At 34.7% G+C, this 18,186-nt stretch overlaps 2 protein-coding genes and 1 long non-coding RNA gene across 10 annotated transcripts in view; 1 reads left to right on the top strand and 2 right to left on the bottom strand.

The window, feature by feature from the left end:
- The window catches only part of DMXL2 (Dmx like 2), a 52,773-nt gene extending 36,154 nt beyond the window's left edge, over nucleotides 1-16,619 (top strand). For 3 of the 5 annotated variants that reach the window (XM_090148878.1, XM_031616588.2, XM_090148880.1), the window contains 17 exons: nucleotides 545-793; nucleotides 3,164-3,345; nucleotides 3,694-3,824; nucleotides 4,788-4,873; nucleotides 5,119-5,320; nucleotides 6,103-6,220; nucleotides 7,034-7,096; nucleotides 7,491-7,577; nucleotides 7,659-7,780; nucleotides 8,513-8,651; nucleotides 9,198-9,258; nucleotides 9,344-9,471; nucleotides 10,526-10,603; nucleotides 11,209-11,300; nucleotides 11,884-11,936; nucleotides 13,120-13,337; nucleotides 14,124-16,619. In XM_090148878.1, coding sequence (XP_090005004.1) covers nucleotides 545-793; nucleotides 3,164-3,345; nucleotides 3,694-3,824; nucleotides 4,788-4,873; nucleotides 5,119-5,320; nucleotides 6,103-6,220; nucleotides 7,034-7,096; nucleotides 7,491-7,577; nucleotides 7,659-7,780; nucleotides 8,513-8,651; nucleotides 9,198-9,258; nucleotides 9,344-9,471; nucleotides 10,526-10,603; nucleotides 11,209-11,300; nucleotides 11,884-11,936; nucleotides 13,120-13,337; nucleotides 14,124-14,333 — 2,219 coding nt within the window. In that variant the 3' untranslated portion in view covers nucleotides 14,334-16,619. The remainder of the gene's footprint in view (nucleotides 1-544; nucleotides 794-3,163; nucleotides 3,346-3,693; nucleotides 3,825-4,787; nucleotides 4,874-5,118; nucleotides 5,321-6,102; nucleotides 6,221-7,033; nucleotides 7,097-7,490; nucleotides 7,578-7,658; nucleotides 7,781-8,512; nucleotides 8,652-9,197; nucleotides 9,259-9,343; nucleotides 9,472-10,525; nucleotides 10,604-11,208; nucleotides 11,301-11,883; nucleotides 11,937-13,119; nucleotides 13,338-14,123) is intronic. The other 2 variants (XM_090148879.1, XM_031616589.2) reach the window with 1 other exon arrangement.
- LOC149916268 (uncharacterized) lies at nucleotides 2,502-6,139 on the bottom strand. Its single transcript, XR_016470391.1, has 3 exons — nucleotides 6,050-6,139; nucleotides 3,871-4,024; nucleotides 2,502-2,566 (listed from the first exon to the last, which is right to left on the bottom strand). It is a non-coding gene; the product is annotated as an uncharacterized LOC149916268 (long non-coding RNA).
- A 317-nt stretch (nucleotides 16,620-16,936) lies between the features above and the next one.
- The window catches only part of GLDN (gliomedin), an 87,930-nt gene continuing 86,680 nt past the window's right edge, over nucleotides 16,937-18,186 (bottom strand). For 3 of the 4 annotated variants that reach the window (XM_090148904.1, XM_090148905.1, XM_090148903.1), the window contains one exon: nucleotides 16,940-18,129. In XM_090148904.1, the coding sequence (XP_090005030.1) occupies nucleotides 17,670-18,129 (460 nt within the window). In that variant the 3' untranslated portion in view covers nucleotides 16,940-17,669. Of the gene's footprint in view, nucleotides 18,130-18,186 lie in introns of all 4 variants that reach the window. The other variant, XM_031616587.2, reaches the window with a different exon arrangement.

Genomic DNA, 18,186 nt, shown 5'->3' with positions numbered 1-18,186 from the left:
ACAATGATGGATAAGTGTTTTAAATTTAGCTTTCACATATAACAGCCATTAACTTCTTCACAGATCAAAACAAAAATCTAAACTTTTTATATGGCAAATGTTTTACTTGAGGAAGAGATCAGAATCTTCAGGATAAATTCTATAAGCTGATTATTTGTCATCCTAAAATGTTTTCTTCTGGTCTGCCTCACCCTCGAGCAAAGCTATTCCTGTTAGCTGTAGCTACAGTAGTGTCTTACATACATGCTTTTCTTGCTGTAGCCATTAAAACAACTGCTTTTCACATACTAGCATAGATGTTGTACTGTGAGGTGAACTCTAGCCAACGGTGCAGGAGTTTCAGAGGCAAACTAACCTGAGGCACAATTCAGAAATCCTTTTGTTCAGTCTTTAAAAAAAAATCATAATTGTTGATATATCAGAATATAAGTTTCAAATGGCTATTAGTGCACGTGCACCATAAGAGACAGAGATGTAACACTGAGTTTTTCCCTATTTGTAATCCTACTTATTTAACATAGAGCTTTTCCTCTTCTCTCTGCAGGTGTGAGTTCACTTATAAATCTCTTAAGTTCAGCTCAGGATGAAGACCAACCAAAGTTAAACGTCCTTCTTTGCGAAGCTGTTGTAGCTGTTTACCTGAGTCTGCTGATCCATGCCCTGGCAACCAACTCATGTAATGAGTTATTTCGACTGGCAGCTCATCCTCTGAACAGCCGGATGTGGGCTGCTGTTTTTGGAGGAGGAGTGAAACTTCTTGTAAAGCCTCGAAGGCAATCAGAAAATATTCCAGGTACTTTGTTTTCTAAAAGTCATACTAATGATTTGCATTAAGTATCTACTGGCAAGAAAACTGTAACATTAATTAAAAAGCAGAAAGAAATGTTAAGTTTTTTTCATGATTGTCCTTTGTGATAACACCTAGCATGATTTGAAGTTTCCATTGAAGCAGTACAGGTATTTTTACTCAAAATGTAGTCCTTTCATCTGACATTTACAGCTTAACTATACTTTTTAATAGCTGCATTTATTTTAATTCAGGACTTGAAGACTATTGTCTGAGTAATTATTAGATTAAAGAACAAATACAGATTTTATCTTCTCTGTGACAAGTCTGTTGTCTCCCTTCCCACAAAAATAAAACAGAAACAAGAATATTGGTTGTTGAGGTAGAGGATTTTTGTTTGTTTCTTTAGTATCCACTTAGAATACAGATAGAATGACCTCTGCATTTAATTATTGTTACACTCAAAATAGTTTACTTGGACTGTATGTGTTTGTGTATCTTCCCAAATGCACACCTTTTTCTTTCCATCTTTGTAAAACAATGATGAAAAATTTCTCAGTCAGAGGTAAAACAAAGTGCTTTGAACAGCAAGATATCAAGTGTAATATCATTAACAATTTGCCATTGCATTGAGTAATTTTGTCAAGTAGTGATGAAATTAGTGCTGTGATGCAGAACTTATATCCCAGAAGCATGATAAGCAACTTGCATGTGGAATGCTATGTGCATTTCCCAGTGTAAGCATTTCAGAATTACTAGTTTACACCGTCAACTTTTCCTAATACACATCCCAGCAGTACTCAGAATGGTACTGCCAGTACTCTGGTAACTCAAACTCGTATTTGATGTTAAGCTAGGGAAATAAAATAATTTTATAATAACATAATTTTAATTCAGATATTCTGAGTCAGAAATCATCCTCAGGATAGCATATTTCCTTATGTTACTCCTATTAGATGCTTGTTTATAACACTTTCCATTGTTTTCAACCATTATTTTTTTAGTGAAAAAGCAGATAGAACAAATCAGTGTTAATACCTATGTTTTCCTGTATCTATGGGTGGTACTGTACAAGGATCACAGTAATTTGGAAACAGTATTTCTGAAACTGTTTCTACTACAAGATACAATTTCACCATGTGCAAGAAGTAACAGCTTCATCTGACAGAAAAATAGTTTATACACAGCTAAGCTCCAACTAAAAGCAGGGATCTTTTAGACAGATGAGAATGTCTTAATATGCTGAGAAGCGAAGGCTGAATCCAGGCTCAGTAGATTGATGCAAATGAAATGTTTATTCAATAATTGCATTGTAACAATTCTGAAAATTCTGACACATTGGCCTTAAAAACTGCAGGTTTGAAAATTCTTATGCGGAAAACTGATGTTTCATGTTTAAAATACAAAACAAAACAGTACTAAGGTGGTATAATGTAAATACTGCTTCTGATCTTCTAATCACACTCATTGCTGTCATTGCTCACCTTATCATACTGTCACCACTGGTCAGTTAACGTTCTGAAATAGACCATCACAAGAATGCATCACATATTTCTCTTATGGAGTAACTTAAGGACGTCTGAGAATAATCATTTTAGGAGTGATCAATTATTTTAACAGGGTGTTATTATGAACAACTTACGTATACAAGCCTTGTTTTCATCAGAGATGTATTCTGTTTTCCTTTAACCTACAAGCTGCTACAGTTTCTGATGTTTCAGAGGATGGTAATGAAGGTTTGTAAAAATTTGCTGTGTAGATGAATGTTAGTAGTGGCTTCTGAAAAAAAAACAAACTGATTTTAAGTGTTTAGCTCCTTTGTAACAAAGTAAGTGTAATCTTCAGTGCTGCCTGCCCAGTAACACCTTGGAGAACAAACTTCACAGTTATATTTTGATAACTATTAAGATCTTTTGAATCTTAATAGATTTGTCAAAAAGACTTGCTCTATTCAAATTTTCTTTATTATCTTAAAAGTTCCTTGGCTTGTATTTTGAACAGTTGCTGCTACTTGTGTTACTTACAGATCAGTGAAATTTTCTATACTTATTTCTTAACAAATTATCATTTTTTTTTCTTAATTTGAGAAAAAAAAAATATTAAAAATGCCTTTTAATTCAAAGCTGTGTCTCCTGAAAAACTTAACCCAGATAATAAAATGAATTTCTCATTATATACACAATGTGTAACTGCCACAGCTACTGAATTTAACTGAACTTTCTGTATGATTACACTTCACTTACACAGGCTGGCTTTGATCCCTGAGTTGGTAGAAGTTAGTACCAATAATACTGCTTTTAGCTACTTCAGTTATAAAATACAGCCACTTGGGAAGATGCTGTGTTAATATTAACTTCTCAAATTATCTGAATTTAGCACCACCTCTTCCTTCAGAAGAAATGGACAAACATCGTCGCCGTTTTAACATGAGAATGCTAGTGCCTGGAAGGCCTGTGAAAGACACCACTGTGCCACCACCTGTACCTGCAGAGAGACCCTCTTACAAAGAAAAGTTTATTCCTCCAGAACTCAGCATGTGGGACTATTTTATGGCAAAGGTAATTTAGAATGGAAAATATGTTGGAGTTTGTAAAAAGCTTATTTCTTCTCATTTAAGCTCTAAAGGGCAAAAATAGCATGAAAATTGTGAGCGCTCTTCAAACTAACCTGCAGAATATTATCATCTCAATAAAAGGTAAAGAGCTCTATGACTTGTCTTAGGGCTATTTCCTAACTTAAAAAATATGGTTCTTGCAAATAATAGAGATTAATGCTTTTCTCCTTGATACTTGTTTCTTTTAGAGAACCTTATTTATGTTGTTATCATTGACAAAGAGTATAAATTACAACTAAAGTTAAGAGATCAGGAAACTATTTTTATATCAGACTTTTATTTTGCATTGCAGCCATTCCTTCCTCTGTCAGACAGTGGTGTTATATATGATTCTGATGAAAGCATTCACAGTGATGAGGAAGAGGATGATGCTTTTCTCTCTGACATACAGATCCAGGAACACAAAGATGCAAATTCTTACAGGTTAGAAGAAATTGCCATTCTTTTAGAATTATAATATCATGCTTACCTTTTCTTCAGTATTAAAGAAAATACAGGTGCTCTGAACAGTCCACAGTTTAGGTTGCATATTTGTAGTTCAATGGATGGGGACATCTGTAGCAGTGAGATTACAGGCACAACAAATTTTTATTGCAGTAACAAACATTTCCCTGTTTACTTGCCTGGAAAAAAAAAAAAAAAAAAAAAGATGGGATTAGGAAGTCAAAGCTGTGGGGCATTTATGGGTTGGTCGGGGAACAAACAAGAAGTACTCTACTATCACCTTTAAGACACAAAAACCATGACCTATCACAGTGCCAGCTCTAGAATGATGTTTCAGAGCATTTAGTGAAGTATGATCCTTAGTTTCTGAATGAGAGGCAGATTAAATGGACTGCTTGCAGAGAAAATGTTGTAAGAAAAAAGGGAATAAAGCAAATTAACTTAGCATTATAAAAGTAGAGGAAAAAAATGATGGCTTTTTTGTGTGTTTTACCTTTCATCTCTCTCTTAATCCTTATACTCTACAATATTTATATTTTTACTATCTATGAGAGTCAGCTGGGAAACTTCTGGTGTGCATACCAAACTGAAGTAATGGCTTTTCTGTGATCACTGTTATTTCATTGGAGAGCTTGTGAATGTGTTTCAGGGAGCTTGTACTTAATTTGCAATTAAGAGTCTCGCTCTTGCATCTGATGCATATTTGTAGAGAAAGAGTTCAAAGGATACTTGCTGTTATAGGGACAGCCCTCAGAGAGGGCCTTAATTCTGATAGTTGATGTGTATATATCTTGCCACATGTGTCTGTTAAACTTAAAAAATTCAGTGACCTCCCTGTGTTGTTTTTCTGATCTGTGTAGTTGGTAGAAGGAGAAAAGACTGTTTTGCAGATAACCATATTACTGTTGTTTTAACACAACTATAACTATTATCTTTATATAGCTGGGCTCTTCTGCATCTGACAATGGTAAAATTAGTTCTGCACAATGTTAAGAACTTCTTTCCCATTGCTGGTCTGGAATTTAATGGTAAGTTAAAATCTACTTCACATTTTAGTTCTCTGTGTAAGTGGCTTTCTGTCACACTTTGCTTTTTAATACGTTGTTTAATTGTTATTTGAAAATTTACATAACTTAAACATTCTTTTTGACAGTTGTTAAGAAGTACATTTCTTATTAAACTGTTTGTTGAATGGTTGTATTGCTCCACTTTTTTGTAAACACTAACTTATATGACCTTTTTTCTCACAGCCTTTATTAATATTTCTGTTTAGATCTGCCTGTAACATCACCATTAGGCATCGCTGTAATAAAAAATTTGGAGCATTGGGAACAGATTCTTCAAGATAGAATGGACCAGTTTGAAGGCCCACCACCAAACTACATCAATACATATCCTAGTGACCCTGGAGTAGGTGCAGGACCAGCTATTCTCCGCAATAAAGCAATGATTGAACCTGAAAACACACCATTCAAGTAATTTTTTTTTCCTATTCCTTAACCACAGAAATACTGAAGAGTATTTCCATCTAAATGTAAACAGCCAAAGGAGGTTTGGCTAAATCATAGTCATAGCCGGTGCTTTACAGAAACCATTTTCCCACATTCCTTCATTACTTCTTTTGTACCTGTCTCTTGCAGCTGCCTTTACTTATTCTGCTACACCTTTCACAGCTATAGAGAGAAAAATAAGGTGGAAAGAGCAAAGTTTGGAGGACTACAGATCAAGGGCAATGGCTCCTGCTAGAAAGTCCCTGTTCGACCACCTTTTCTGTTCTTTCAGTAGCAGCTATCTCCCACCCTGTCCTCAGAAACAGAAGAAAACTTGTATCATATATGAAGACATCAGTAGGGAGAGAGAAAGAGTTGTAGTACAGTCCTTATAAAGTCAATCCTCTTGTGTTAGACATGTCATGTTTGCAAGTATCTTTAAATGCAGTCCTTGAAGAATTTTTTTCATCTCAAAAGTAGTTTACTTTTCTAGAAATACTAAAATACAACTTTAATTACATAAGCTAAATGTTAATTGGAATTTGTATCGTTGGCACAAGAAGATTTTATTAAAATATTCTTACAAATACTAGAAAAAAAAATGTATCCCTTGAAATTTGCCTTGAAGATCTTAGAACTTTAAATTTAGATGGTTTTCTTCCAAGCTGAAATTTAACCTAAAGTAGATGAGAGGAGGGAACAGGAGTTATCTACCTGTAATTAAACAGAGGCTGTTTCCTTTTTATTTCTCCTCCTGCATCACCCAGATCAAAGGATTATTCAGCTCTTCCAGCAAAAAGGCTCTGGCATTTTCTCGTGAAGCAAGAACTTCTTCAGGAGACTTTCATAAGATACATATTCACAAAGAAAAGAAAGCAAAGTGAGGTAAGCAAAAAACATAACTTTTTTTTGTTGTTTTTTAAGAAATCTCAATTATAACTGTACCTCAGTCTCTTCAGTATATATTTTAAGTTTTCTTACCTTTCTGGTGGCATTTCAGTTTATTTCCTTTCATTTGGCAGTGCTGTGTTGTCGGTGGTTTTTTTTTCAAATCAACATGACAATCATGCTGTGTATTGAAATATCAACTGGACCAAATATTTTTAGACGAGACATATTTCACCTTAACTTTACGTATTTGAAAACTTTCTAATAAATAAATAGAACATTTGCAATAAATGTAGTAAGTAAATAAACTTGTTTTCATGTATTTCTTGTTGTCATATTGAAAAAAAATTTAAGTGAGCTATTACTTTGTGTATATGTATATATGCATGAGTAATATATACATATAAAAGTAATATTATATAGTAATATATAATATGGGATTTTATGAATTGTACCAGTTACAACTGTAATGGGTTGTAATTGTAGTTTTTAACCAAAATAAATACCATAGGAAATAAATATATTATTTAATATCTTTAAGATTTCCTGTAAGTATGGAGTTTGTGTGTGTATTACTCCTCCATTTATTTACTATATCATACATTTTGTGTTCATCTGGGAGGCATTACATTTTGAGTGAGTTTGTTTAGATTCCTGTCTTAGTTCCTGTGCCTTTTATAAAAGTTAAAAATACATTTGTCATCATTTACTGACAGAGTGGCCTTTAAAATCTAGTTTGGAATGTTTCATTCTTTTTTTATATTTGTTTGTGCATGTGTTTTGTGTTTGTGACTGTGTGATGTTATGTAGTCTGTAGAAGATCGTGTGGAGCAGGTCAAACAAAACTGCGTAGCAGAAGATCACAAAAACAAGGTAGTATCCCTTCTCCCAAACCTCTAGCACATTCTTAAAAGTTCTGTGGAACTGGCTTTTCTTTCTCTAATGTGACTAACAGAAGCTATGTGTTCTGTGTAGTCTGTGTGGCAGGCTTTTAATTGGTGAATTAACTTTGGATGTCCTGTAATTGGGATGAGTGAGCACCTTGTAAATAGTGTTGTACACACAACTTTGTGTTTCTTACACTCAAACACAACGTCTGGCTTCTAGAACACAAAAGAGTCTGAGAAGTCTAAAGTTTAGCTTGCTAAATGATGCTGAGGCCACTGAACTTTTCTTGCATGAATTTTGTATAGACTTTTGCACTCTGAATGTACAACTACAAAATGGATTTTCATGCTAATTAAAATATCTCATAAATGTTTTGTAGGTTGAAGCAGATCTTGGCTACCCTGGAGGAAAAGCAAAAGTAATTCACAAAGAATCAGATATGATAATGGCATTTGCAGTTAATAAGGTAGGCCTCAAATTTTACTAGTAAATGCAGTAGAATAATCTTAATTAAAATTAGTTTAAATTTTCTATTTGTGCTGCACAGGCAAACAGCAATGAAATTGTTTTGGCATCTACACATGATGTTCAAGAACTTGATATTTCAGCTCTACTGGCTGCTCAGTCATTTATATGGATTGGGGAAGAATATGACAGAGAGTCAAAAAGGTAGGATTATTTCTCTGTGATAATAGTGGGCATACAGGTTTACTGTGAGGCTGTATGTAGAATTCCAGTGCACAGAATGTTAATTGCATAATCTTTTTTAGATTATATTTTAGATTATTTTCAAAAGGAGTAGTGGTGGAAGAAAGCAAAGGAACATTAGTATGTTTTACAAGTGATAGAACTAAGTTTTTGAGGCATTTGAGTATTTGGTGCATGCCTACACTGCTCAGTGAAATACAGTCTCATGGTGTATAAGCTAATAAAAGAAGCTCTACATCAGAAACACTTGTAGTTGCAAAACTGCTGTGTTGAGCCTACTTCTGGTACCTGATGCTAGCTGTCTAGTGCAGTGGCCTGATCTCCTCCGTTATCATGCTGAGAGCAAGCGCTTACCTGCTCCACACTGCATTGCACAGAATAGGTACACACACAGATGCACAGGCCAGGAACACCAGATGCTGTAATATCTTTCTGTCCATATTTTTAACAGCAGTATTCTCCTCAAGGGAGCTCATATTCTTAATATCTTAGAAGCACATGTTGAGGTTAAACACTGATGTCTGTGGGGCATAGGGGAAGCTTTTGTGCATAATACAAGTTATATATTTATAGTCTTCCCTATATTCACTTCCTCTGTCCATTGCCTGGGCTCTTAACAGCAACGAGATAAGTGAACAGCGTTGGTGGCAAAGAAACATTTGTTTAAAGCAGAACACTGCTGTTTTCTTACAGTTCTGATGATATTGACTTTCGTGGTTCTACCACAACACTAACTCAGTCAACTGCACCATCTTTTGGAGTGAGTCAGATACAACCATCTTCATCTATGCCATGGCTAGGCACTGGTCAAACTAGCACTGGAGCTGGTGTGGTAAGTACTTTTGTTGCATGCAGCCCTGTAGACTACTGTCTTCTTTGCTGTATCATTGAGTACACAATTCATTGTAGTGTTATTTCAGTGTTGAAATAAAAGGCCTAAAGTGACCAAGACCTGGCCAAAAAGAAGACCACCCTATGTATCTTTAAGATTGTGGCACAGAGTTATTGTGACTTAAAAAATAATGAGGCAAACAAGATTTTATGAGGGAGTTTTGAAGTAGGACCTTCAATTTCTCAAAAAATAAAATTAAAAGTAATTTTATAAACTACTCTTGCATTGGGACTAATATAAAAAGCATTACATCAGCTGTCTGTATAATGGAAGATAATATGATCTGAAATTTCATGACTGAATAAACTGTCAAAAACAGGCTTTAATTACTGTACTAAAACTAGACATAATTAGATACAAATAATGCTAGTTTGTAGGCATTTTAACTGTGGAGGACATTTACCATATAGCAGAATAAAGAAAAATTGAATAGTGTGTTTATCTCTTCCTTGATTTTTTTCAATTTTTTTTGTTTTTTTTACAAAGCTTATTAAAAGAAATTTGAATAACGTCAAGAGAATGGCTTCACATCCAGTCCATCAGTATTGTAAGTGAATCACATTTGCCAGTATGAAGCAGACATTTTTCTATACCATTCTGTAGTACTAATGAAGACCTATTTCTTAATCCAGATCTTACAGGAGCACAAGATGGGAGCGTTCGAATGTTTGAGTGGACAAGGCCACAGCAATTGGTCTGCTTTCAGCAGGCTGGGAACGCCAGGGTTACAAGAATGTATTTCAATTCCCAGGGCAATAAGGTAAGTACAATATCTACAATTTTTTATGGAACACATTTGATCATGCTGTGACCTCTAGAACAGTTCTATCTGGTGATACAGAAAACTCCTGTTAAATGTATCCTAGAATGATGGCATAACCAGGACCATTTCATTTTTACTGCATATGAGAGTTCTGTAATAAACAGTGATTTTTATTCTCCTTTCTTTCCTGTCAGCTTCACACAGATTCGTGTGATGTTACATTAATACAAAGCAAGATTTTCAGTAATCTATCTGCACTGTCTTGACACTTCAACAGTAAAATCTATTGCAGGAAAAATGCCCTGATTCGTATCAGCTTGACTGTCTTCTCTTAAAGATTCCTTCCTACTAGAACTGTTTATTCTCTGCATATTCTAAGCAATCTCAAAACAGTTTATTCTTAAACTGACATACATGCATACACATTTTTAATGCCTCTAAAATTTAACTGATCTGACACAGAACATAGTTGGATCTGAAACCTCTTCCTTATGTTCTTGTAAGGGAAGCTGAATATGATTCATTCAAAAAAAAAAAAAAAGGTTTTGGGGGCTGTAAAGTTACCTCATCTGTCTGTTGATTTCAGGCTAGTCCTTATTAACTACATTTTGAGACAAGAAACTTCTCAATATTGCATGTCATATTTCCTATTTTCAGACTTTTCTGTAATTTGTTTCTAAGTGGTGAGCTTTTAAATCAAACATTAATTAAAAAAATGGAACTTGCCTATTTTGAAGAAAAAAACTCATGTTAAACTAAATACAGATGTTCAAAAAGTACTTCATACTTTGCTTTCTGGCTGTAATAAAGTTTTGACAAGAGTGTGTTAGCTTGAAGACATGCTTACAGCCCATTAGTTGAACAGAGTAAATATACTGCACTACAGTGGAGAGCAAGAAAAAAAGTACAGAAGAGCAACACGCTGTGGCCGAAAATGAATATGTGAGGTAGATAAGCTGCAGAAAATAATGGACAAAGAGAAGGGAACTGGGAGAAATAGCCAGCTTCGTTTTTCAAAGTTATGCTAATGAATGCATTTCGTTCCTTGCAGTGTGGTGTTGCTGATGGTGAAGGATTTCTAAGTATTTGGCAAGTAAACCAAACCACCTCAAATCCTAAGCCTTATCTGGTAAGTTAACAGTTGTGGGCTTTTTTGTTCTCATAGAGAAAATTTAGTCTTCAGGACTTTAGACAAACCAAAACTGTAAGAGTTTCACTGAGGCATTTTTATTTTGCTTATTTTTAATTGGCATACTTCATTTGTATGCATATTTTCACTAATACTGATTTGAAAATCAAATTGTAAAGTGACCGTAAGCTGTGATGCAATTACAAATGCTATCAGCATTACCCTTGATTAAATAAAAATTAGAGCTTGCAGTAAGGACTTTACAGCCCCAAGAAATAGTAAAAACGCTCTCTTCACGGCTAATTAACAGCTCAAAAAGATCATGCTTTATTTGAAATTCAGGCTAATGTGATACAAGATATTGTGGATTTTTTTTAATAGTTCAATTATTTTAGTATTTGTTTTAGATTTTTTTTAATTCACTGATTCATTTTCTGAGATTTCAATCTGTACCGTGCGTCACTATTTCAGCTTTCAAAACCTTAAGACTGTTTCCTATATGATAGCAGTGACATGACACTGATAGTAGTAGCACTGACTTGATGCTACACATCAGACTGTAACTGATATGATTGCTTCTCTGTTTTTTTGCTTTGTTTTAATAGAGTTGGCAGTGTCATAGTAAAACCACAAGTGACTTTGCGTTTATAACCTCTTCAAGTCTAGTGGCCACGTCGGGGCAGTCCAATGACAACAGGTGTGTTTAAAGAAACTGAGGCATTTCACCAGAGCTACCTATTGATGTCTACTAACCCACTGCTTGTCAACATTAATATGTGGCTGATGTTTTAAGGCTTAGCATTACATGTTTAGTTACTGCTCAGACTTGACAGATTATTTCTTTGAACATCATTCCTTGTTCAAAGAAATTTGTTTTCTAACTTTTAGTTTAGTGAGGAATGGTTAAGAATAAAAAAGTTTTTGCGTGGTGTTCCACGTTCAGAAAGTTCTGACATGCTGCTGTGAGGATAAACATGTTCAGTAAAAGGAAGATAATTCTTTTTCTTTGAGAAGAGCAACCTGAATAATCTTTTGGTTCATCCTAGGGTTAGTATACATCTTAGAGGCAGAAAGTACAGTCTCTATTACGAAGCACAAAAGACCACAGAAAGATTTAAGATCTTAAATCTTTGCATATGCTCTCCAACGACTGCAGAGAGTCGAGGGCTCCTTGTTTAGTTCTACCTTCTAATCTTTGATATAGAACATAAGCACTGTCTGAGTCACGTCACCCTATGAATCACTTATCAGCAGACCATAATGACTTTTTTTTCTTTCAGAAATGTGTGCCTCTGGGACACTTTGGTTTCATCTGGTAACAGTCTTGTACATGGTAAGTGCTGCAGTGAAAATATAATGTCTGCTTCTCACTGAATAAAGAAAAATACAGAATGCATTTTCAGGGCAAGGAGAGAAATTCATGCTGGAGAGCTAGACTATGTATTTGTCTGTATGTTTGCATGTCCCAGGTCTGATATATGTCTCTAGCATTATCATTATTTACTCCACAGAGAAAAGTATGAACACACTTAGATCTATTTTTGTTACAATAAGGCCTGAAATATTTGAATAAAATCCTAAAAAATCTATACAAGTGACTTAATCAAAGCTGCATTATTAAAGACTGTGTTTGCAAAATTTCACTTAAACAAGCAATTCATAGATCCACTACTCTATTAAACTACCAAGAGAAGACAACTGTAGGTAACAGTAGAAGCAAATCAGAAAAAAAATGTCTTTATCTCTCAGTAGCCAGGCTGGATTCTTAACAAGATGTTTTTATCTATTTGACCAAGTTCAATACATTCATCTTTAGGTAAAAAAAACTAAAGCAAAATTCTATCACCTAGCACTGTGGAGGAAAAATTAATAGAAATCTTAATATGAGAGCTTGGATTTGTAAAAGAGCAAATTCAACTATCATACACAGCTGCAAATAACTGCAGTACTGGAATGAATATAGCAATTACCTGTGTAAACAATAGGTATATTCTTAGATTCATACTTTTAAACCAGCAGATTGCACCGAAGTTCTGTCTCATTTTAAAGAATTCCAGGCAGGGCACCTAAGAAATAGAGTTTAGGAAATTATAACATAATAATAAATGTGTATATGATAATTAATATTTACTCTAATTTTTATCTTCAGCTATAGTATCATTCTTTTTTTTTTTTTAGTATTTTATTTTAATCTAGTTTAATGTATATGTTGAATGTTGTACTTTCTTTTAATTCATGTAAGTATATTAATTCATGTATAATTTATTTACTGAGTATATTTAATTCATATATATTCTAACAAAGATAAGTTAGACTGCATATTTCTTGTTCAGTAGACCTAGGTAGCCCTTACAAGAGCAAAGAACCGATGTTAACTGATACAACATTATCATATGAAGGATGTATCTATCAAGTTAGAAAACATTCAGAAAACAGTTAGTAACAGAAATGCATGTGAAGATCAAAAGCTACTTACAGTTTCAAATTTATTAAACTGTGGCATCCTTCTTCTTCAGCCTTCACTTGTCACGATCATGGTGCCACGGTACTACAGTATGCACCTAAGCATCAGCTGCTGATTTCTGGTGGTAGGAAGGGATACATCTGCATCTTTGACATCAGACAGAGGCAAATCCTTTATACCTTCCAAGCACACGATTCAGCTGTTAAGGCCCTTGCACTGGATCCTTCTGAGGACTATTTTGTTACAGGCTCAGCAGAAGGTAACATGAAGGTAAGCTGAGTTGTAATAGAAGAGTATTTATCTTAAGTAGTGCATAGATATATTTTGGTCAGCACGCTGTAAATAGGTATGTGAACGTGGTAACAAAACTTCTACATTTGATAAATAGGATGCTTACTTTTATCTTTCAAGTATAAGATTAAATATCCTGATATCTCTGTATTCTCCACTAAAGAAGATAAAAGTCTTTTTAAAATTGCAATTTTAAATGGTTAAAGCAAAATTCATGATTCTAAAATCTTATTTTTTCCACTTTAAGATGTAGTGGTTTTGCCTTTGGATATGTCTCCTTGTAATACAGTGGGCACTCAGTAACCTTAATATCTTTAAACATTTCTGTAATACCAAGTTCTTTTTTTCAGTTGACGCTGTAGCACAAGACAGCTACTGGGATTTAACAGTAGGCAAACAAAAACAAAAACAAACAAAAACAAAAACAAAAAAAAACACAGAAAGATTCTATTTTAAACACATCCTGTACCTTTTTGTACTTTCCATGGGGAGAAAGCCAATGAGCACCTCAGATCAGGTAGCACAGCAGCTTTGCCCTGTGAAGTAAGCAGCTGCCTACATTATGGTAGCTGTTTTGCTGTATGCTTCAACGAGAGCCTCTTAAGACTCTTGGACTTGTGGCAACTCTTGCTTATAGACAACAAAAAATATCCTCTCTCTTTGCTGAATAGGGTTTACAAGAGCCAAGAATCTGAAACATTAGAGAAAAAAATATAAAAGTCCTCTAATTTTCATTTCATCTCATTTGTCATTCTTTTGATACAGGTGTGGAGATTGACTGGCTACAATTTAATCCATTCATTTAAAAATGAACACGCTAAGCAGTCCATTTTCAGAAATATTGGTGCTGGTGTCACCCAGATTGAAACCATTCAAGGGAATCGTATCTTCTCCTGTGGAGCAGATGGCACGTTGAAAATGAGGGTTCTTCCCAACGCTTTCAACATACCTTCAGGCATTTTTGACATTCTGTAGCTTTCTGCCAGCTAACCCTGTTTTTATATAATGTCCCTATAAGTCTCAAAAAATGCAGTGATATGCACTGTGGAATTTTTCTGTTGCCTTTCAAAGCAATTACAGCAACATTAAGTATTACTGGGGGGGGAAAGATACAGTACTTTTTCAACAGGTATATTTTGAATATCCCGATAAGGATCACTGGGATGGAAATGTGAGTACTGTGTTGTAAAAGCCAAGAATAAAACCCAGTACAATCTGTCATGGGTGGGGTATTACTCAGTAACCCACAGGCTGCATTTAGTAAGTATAAGTGTATTGTAAAGGTCCTGACAGCTGTCAGTCACTTAACAAGCACTGTGGCTCTACAAGTTAGTAAGCATTTCTAATATGATTCTGATTATTTTTATTCCAATTTTTCCCACTAATGGAAGCATGTCTACAACTTCTCATTGTAAAATAGTTTAGTTTTAATTAAAGGTACTCAGTGTATTTGGTTTTCACAAGAACGTGTAATGGATGCAAATGCTGTGGAACAATGTGCAATCAAGAACGTACTGTGAGACGTATCATTTTATGCTGAGATTTCTTTCCCAGTTAGTATTACTACATAGTTGATACTGTAAACTTGCACATTAACGTTTTTAAATGCTTTTTTTTTGTTTTAATTTGCACACTATTTCCCTTCCTTTCTGACAGCTATGTTCTCTATTGGCCACCTGCCTTTACTTTAGGAATGTACTGTGTGCATTAAATGTTTGTAGTGAGGACACCCATGGTTCTGGTCAGCTTTTAGTTTTTGAAATTCATTTGTCCAGAAAATACTTCATTAAATGAAGCTAATAAGAAAATACCAATAGAACATACAATGCCACATTTCAGATGAATGTCAGGCTTTATGTGGCCAGCTAGTAAATAGTGGATAAAACTGGTAATTAAATTATTACCACAGCATATTGTATAAACTATGCAGAGGTCAATATTGTTTGCTTGTAATATAACTAGCTACTGTTGTCAGATGTATTTTTCTGTTGTAAACAAAAACTATGTTCTTAAGACACTGGAAAAGATGTCTGCGTATTTAAATGTTAATGAAGTGTCTTACTCTTCCAATGAAAATTTTGATGTCTGTGCTGTATTGTAAAATATACTGGAATAAAAAGCACCTTTCTCCAAAGGCAATCTTAAATTGCAGGCTGTGAAGTAGGAAAAGAAAGAAAAGTAAATGTCATTGTTTAGTTTTCCCTTTGTAAGTTAAATAAATTACTTTTATTTCATGGAACAGTTCATTCCAGAACTTTCTTACATTTAAATAGACTTAACTGAACTTCTTAGAGACTGAATGAGCGAGCTTTGACTTGACCTGACCATACTCAAGTAAGAAAAATGTTTGCATTTCATTTTCAGCTTTCCTAGAAAATTGTAAAGCTAACATGTTCTTCACCTCCAACTGAGGCAGCTGCAAGAAACACTTCTTATGCAAGCCTGGCTCTGCCACTGAGGCAGGAGATGGAGTTTGCTGGCCTTTCTCCAGTAGGTTGATCTGACTGGGTCAGCAATGACATTCAGAAATTTAACATGCATTTAACATATGCAAGCTTTATAAAAATTTTCAAATCTGGCTTAAACTCTATTTTCACCAGTATATACCCCTGATGATATTTATTTATTTATTTTTAAACTGAGAAGTCTACTTTATAAGTAACATAATTAAAAAAAAACAAAAAACAAAAAAACAAATCACAACCTCCCCCTAGACTGTAATTCTGGACTGTGATGTTTTGCGTTATTGTTGTGGATAGAAGTCTTGACACATGAGTTCTGATGTGTATATTAGTTCAGAGTATTAATTGTGCTTTTTTGTCTCCACCTGCACATCTATGCTTAGCACAGGAGGCCCAAATCCTGGCCTTAGTGAAACCAGCAGATATGCTAAGAGAAGAGGATACTGCCCAGGCCCAGCCATCACTGTATCACACACTGAAGCTCAGCTGCAGCAGCATTATTTTTGTAGTATATCTGTTAAGTTCTGCATGCAAAGATCATCCTGCATTCCTTTTATCCATTCAGTTGCTCCCTGATACCAAGTAGGCATACTCTTGGATACCAAGAGACTTTGTTTTTAAATATTTGGATTAATTGCATAGATTTACCAATAGGCACAGACAACTTAGAAATTCAAGTTTTCAGAGGGTGTGATCTGAAACACACAAAGACACAATTGATGTTCCAATGTTAAATTTAGAAATCTGAAGCACTGAACAAAATTAAAATCAAAAGCTCCTATCACTTTTCTCCTCTTGCTCCCAAAAGTTTGAATGTGAGTGGCTACTTTCTGAACCAACAACAAATTAAGTCACTAAGCACTATAACAAATACAGGCCATCCTGCTCCAGGTATTTCATTTTTCAAAGAATACCAGCAAAGAAGTACACTCTCCATTTTGTGACTTCATTTCTATGAATAAGTGTGAGGAAAATTTATCAGAAATGCACCTTCCTTGTAACAACACTTAGTAAGGTGTAATTCTACGAAATGGTGGACTTTCCCTGGCAGTGAGGGGGAAGGAAGAGATTCCAACAATACAAGCAACTACAACACTGTTTAAACAGGAATTTTAATTTAAAAATGTACATGTTTTCTTCCAATTTTATACCCAGTTACTTTCCTTCCCACATTTGCTTTACTAAACACCGTTTCACATGCTTCAGTATTTAATAATGCCATTACTACCATTTTCCTTGGATCTGGGGCTGGATTGTGCTTTTAATGATGTAACAGTTGGCTGGACTTCTCAAATTTGAAGATTTTGCTTTTTGATATTTAAACAACTCTTTCCATTCCTTTTAACAGCTTTATATCCTTGTCAAAAATATGTTCGCAGAGGAGAGGGGCAAGTATTAAGTGAAAATAACAGAGGAAAGTATTTGTACACAAGTTCATTATTTAGACACTTATACCATAATCACTGACTAGAAAATGATTGCAGATAAGATGATTGCAACTGAAAGTTATAAATAGTCACTGCTGATCACAGGACCATGGAATAATCAACATACATTAGGTCTAATTATCGCCTCAAGAACGGGAAAAACAAAAGCAAGTCTGTGGTAACTGTGTACCAGCTGTAATATTGAACAGTCATTCTCTGAACAACAAAAAGAAGAAATAGCCCGTATGATTTAAGTGCATTTATACAAAGGGGTCTGATTTCCCTTTTATGCAAGCATGCAAACCACCATCAGTGAACAGAAAGGCTATACCGAGTGAAGAGACTCCAATATGTATATCAGATAGCTTTAAATAATCTGTTTAGTCAAACATGACTTCCTAACCTTCCTTTTTAAAGTATATTCATCCACCAAAATGTACTGGATATACCATTAAACTCCCATTCTCCCATGTATACAAATTCTTATCTCTTAGACTGTAGGAGAGCATAGCAAGAACAGACTGTGAAGACCGTAACTCAAACCTTGCATCAACCTGCTTTTCTTTCAGTAAATCAAAAGCAAAACTTACTGTCATGTCCTTAGTATCAGTAACATACATAACTCCACATGCTATGAATGCATTACCAGCTTTGGACTTTGGATATGTAGTATTGATGTGCCGAATGACCGAGAACGTTTCTTCATCAATGTGTGCTACTATTATTGTTTCATCAGTGCTTGAGGCATATATAATCCAGAGTCCTTTTTCATCCACTGCTACGTTGAAATACGTCTTCGAGTTAGAAAAGAGGTAGTTACGGCCATGATACAAGGCATTCTCAATGAGCAGCATGCCCAGCGATGCTTTATCAAGCCCAAGTCTGAAAGGAAATAAAATATCAGTATCTTGTGTTAAAAGTTTGCTTGTATGTCAACCA

Source organism: Phasianus colchicus, chromosome 12, assembly GCF_987193195.1.
Source record: "Phasianus colchicus chromosome 12, bPhaCol1.hap1.1, whole genome shotgun sequence".
NCBI classification, from domain to species: domain Eukaryota; kingdom Metazoa; phylum Chordata; class Aves; order Galliformes; family Phasianidae; genus Phasianus; species Phasianus colchicus.
This window is presented reverse-complemented; position numbering and strand designations above follow the sequence as displayed.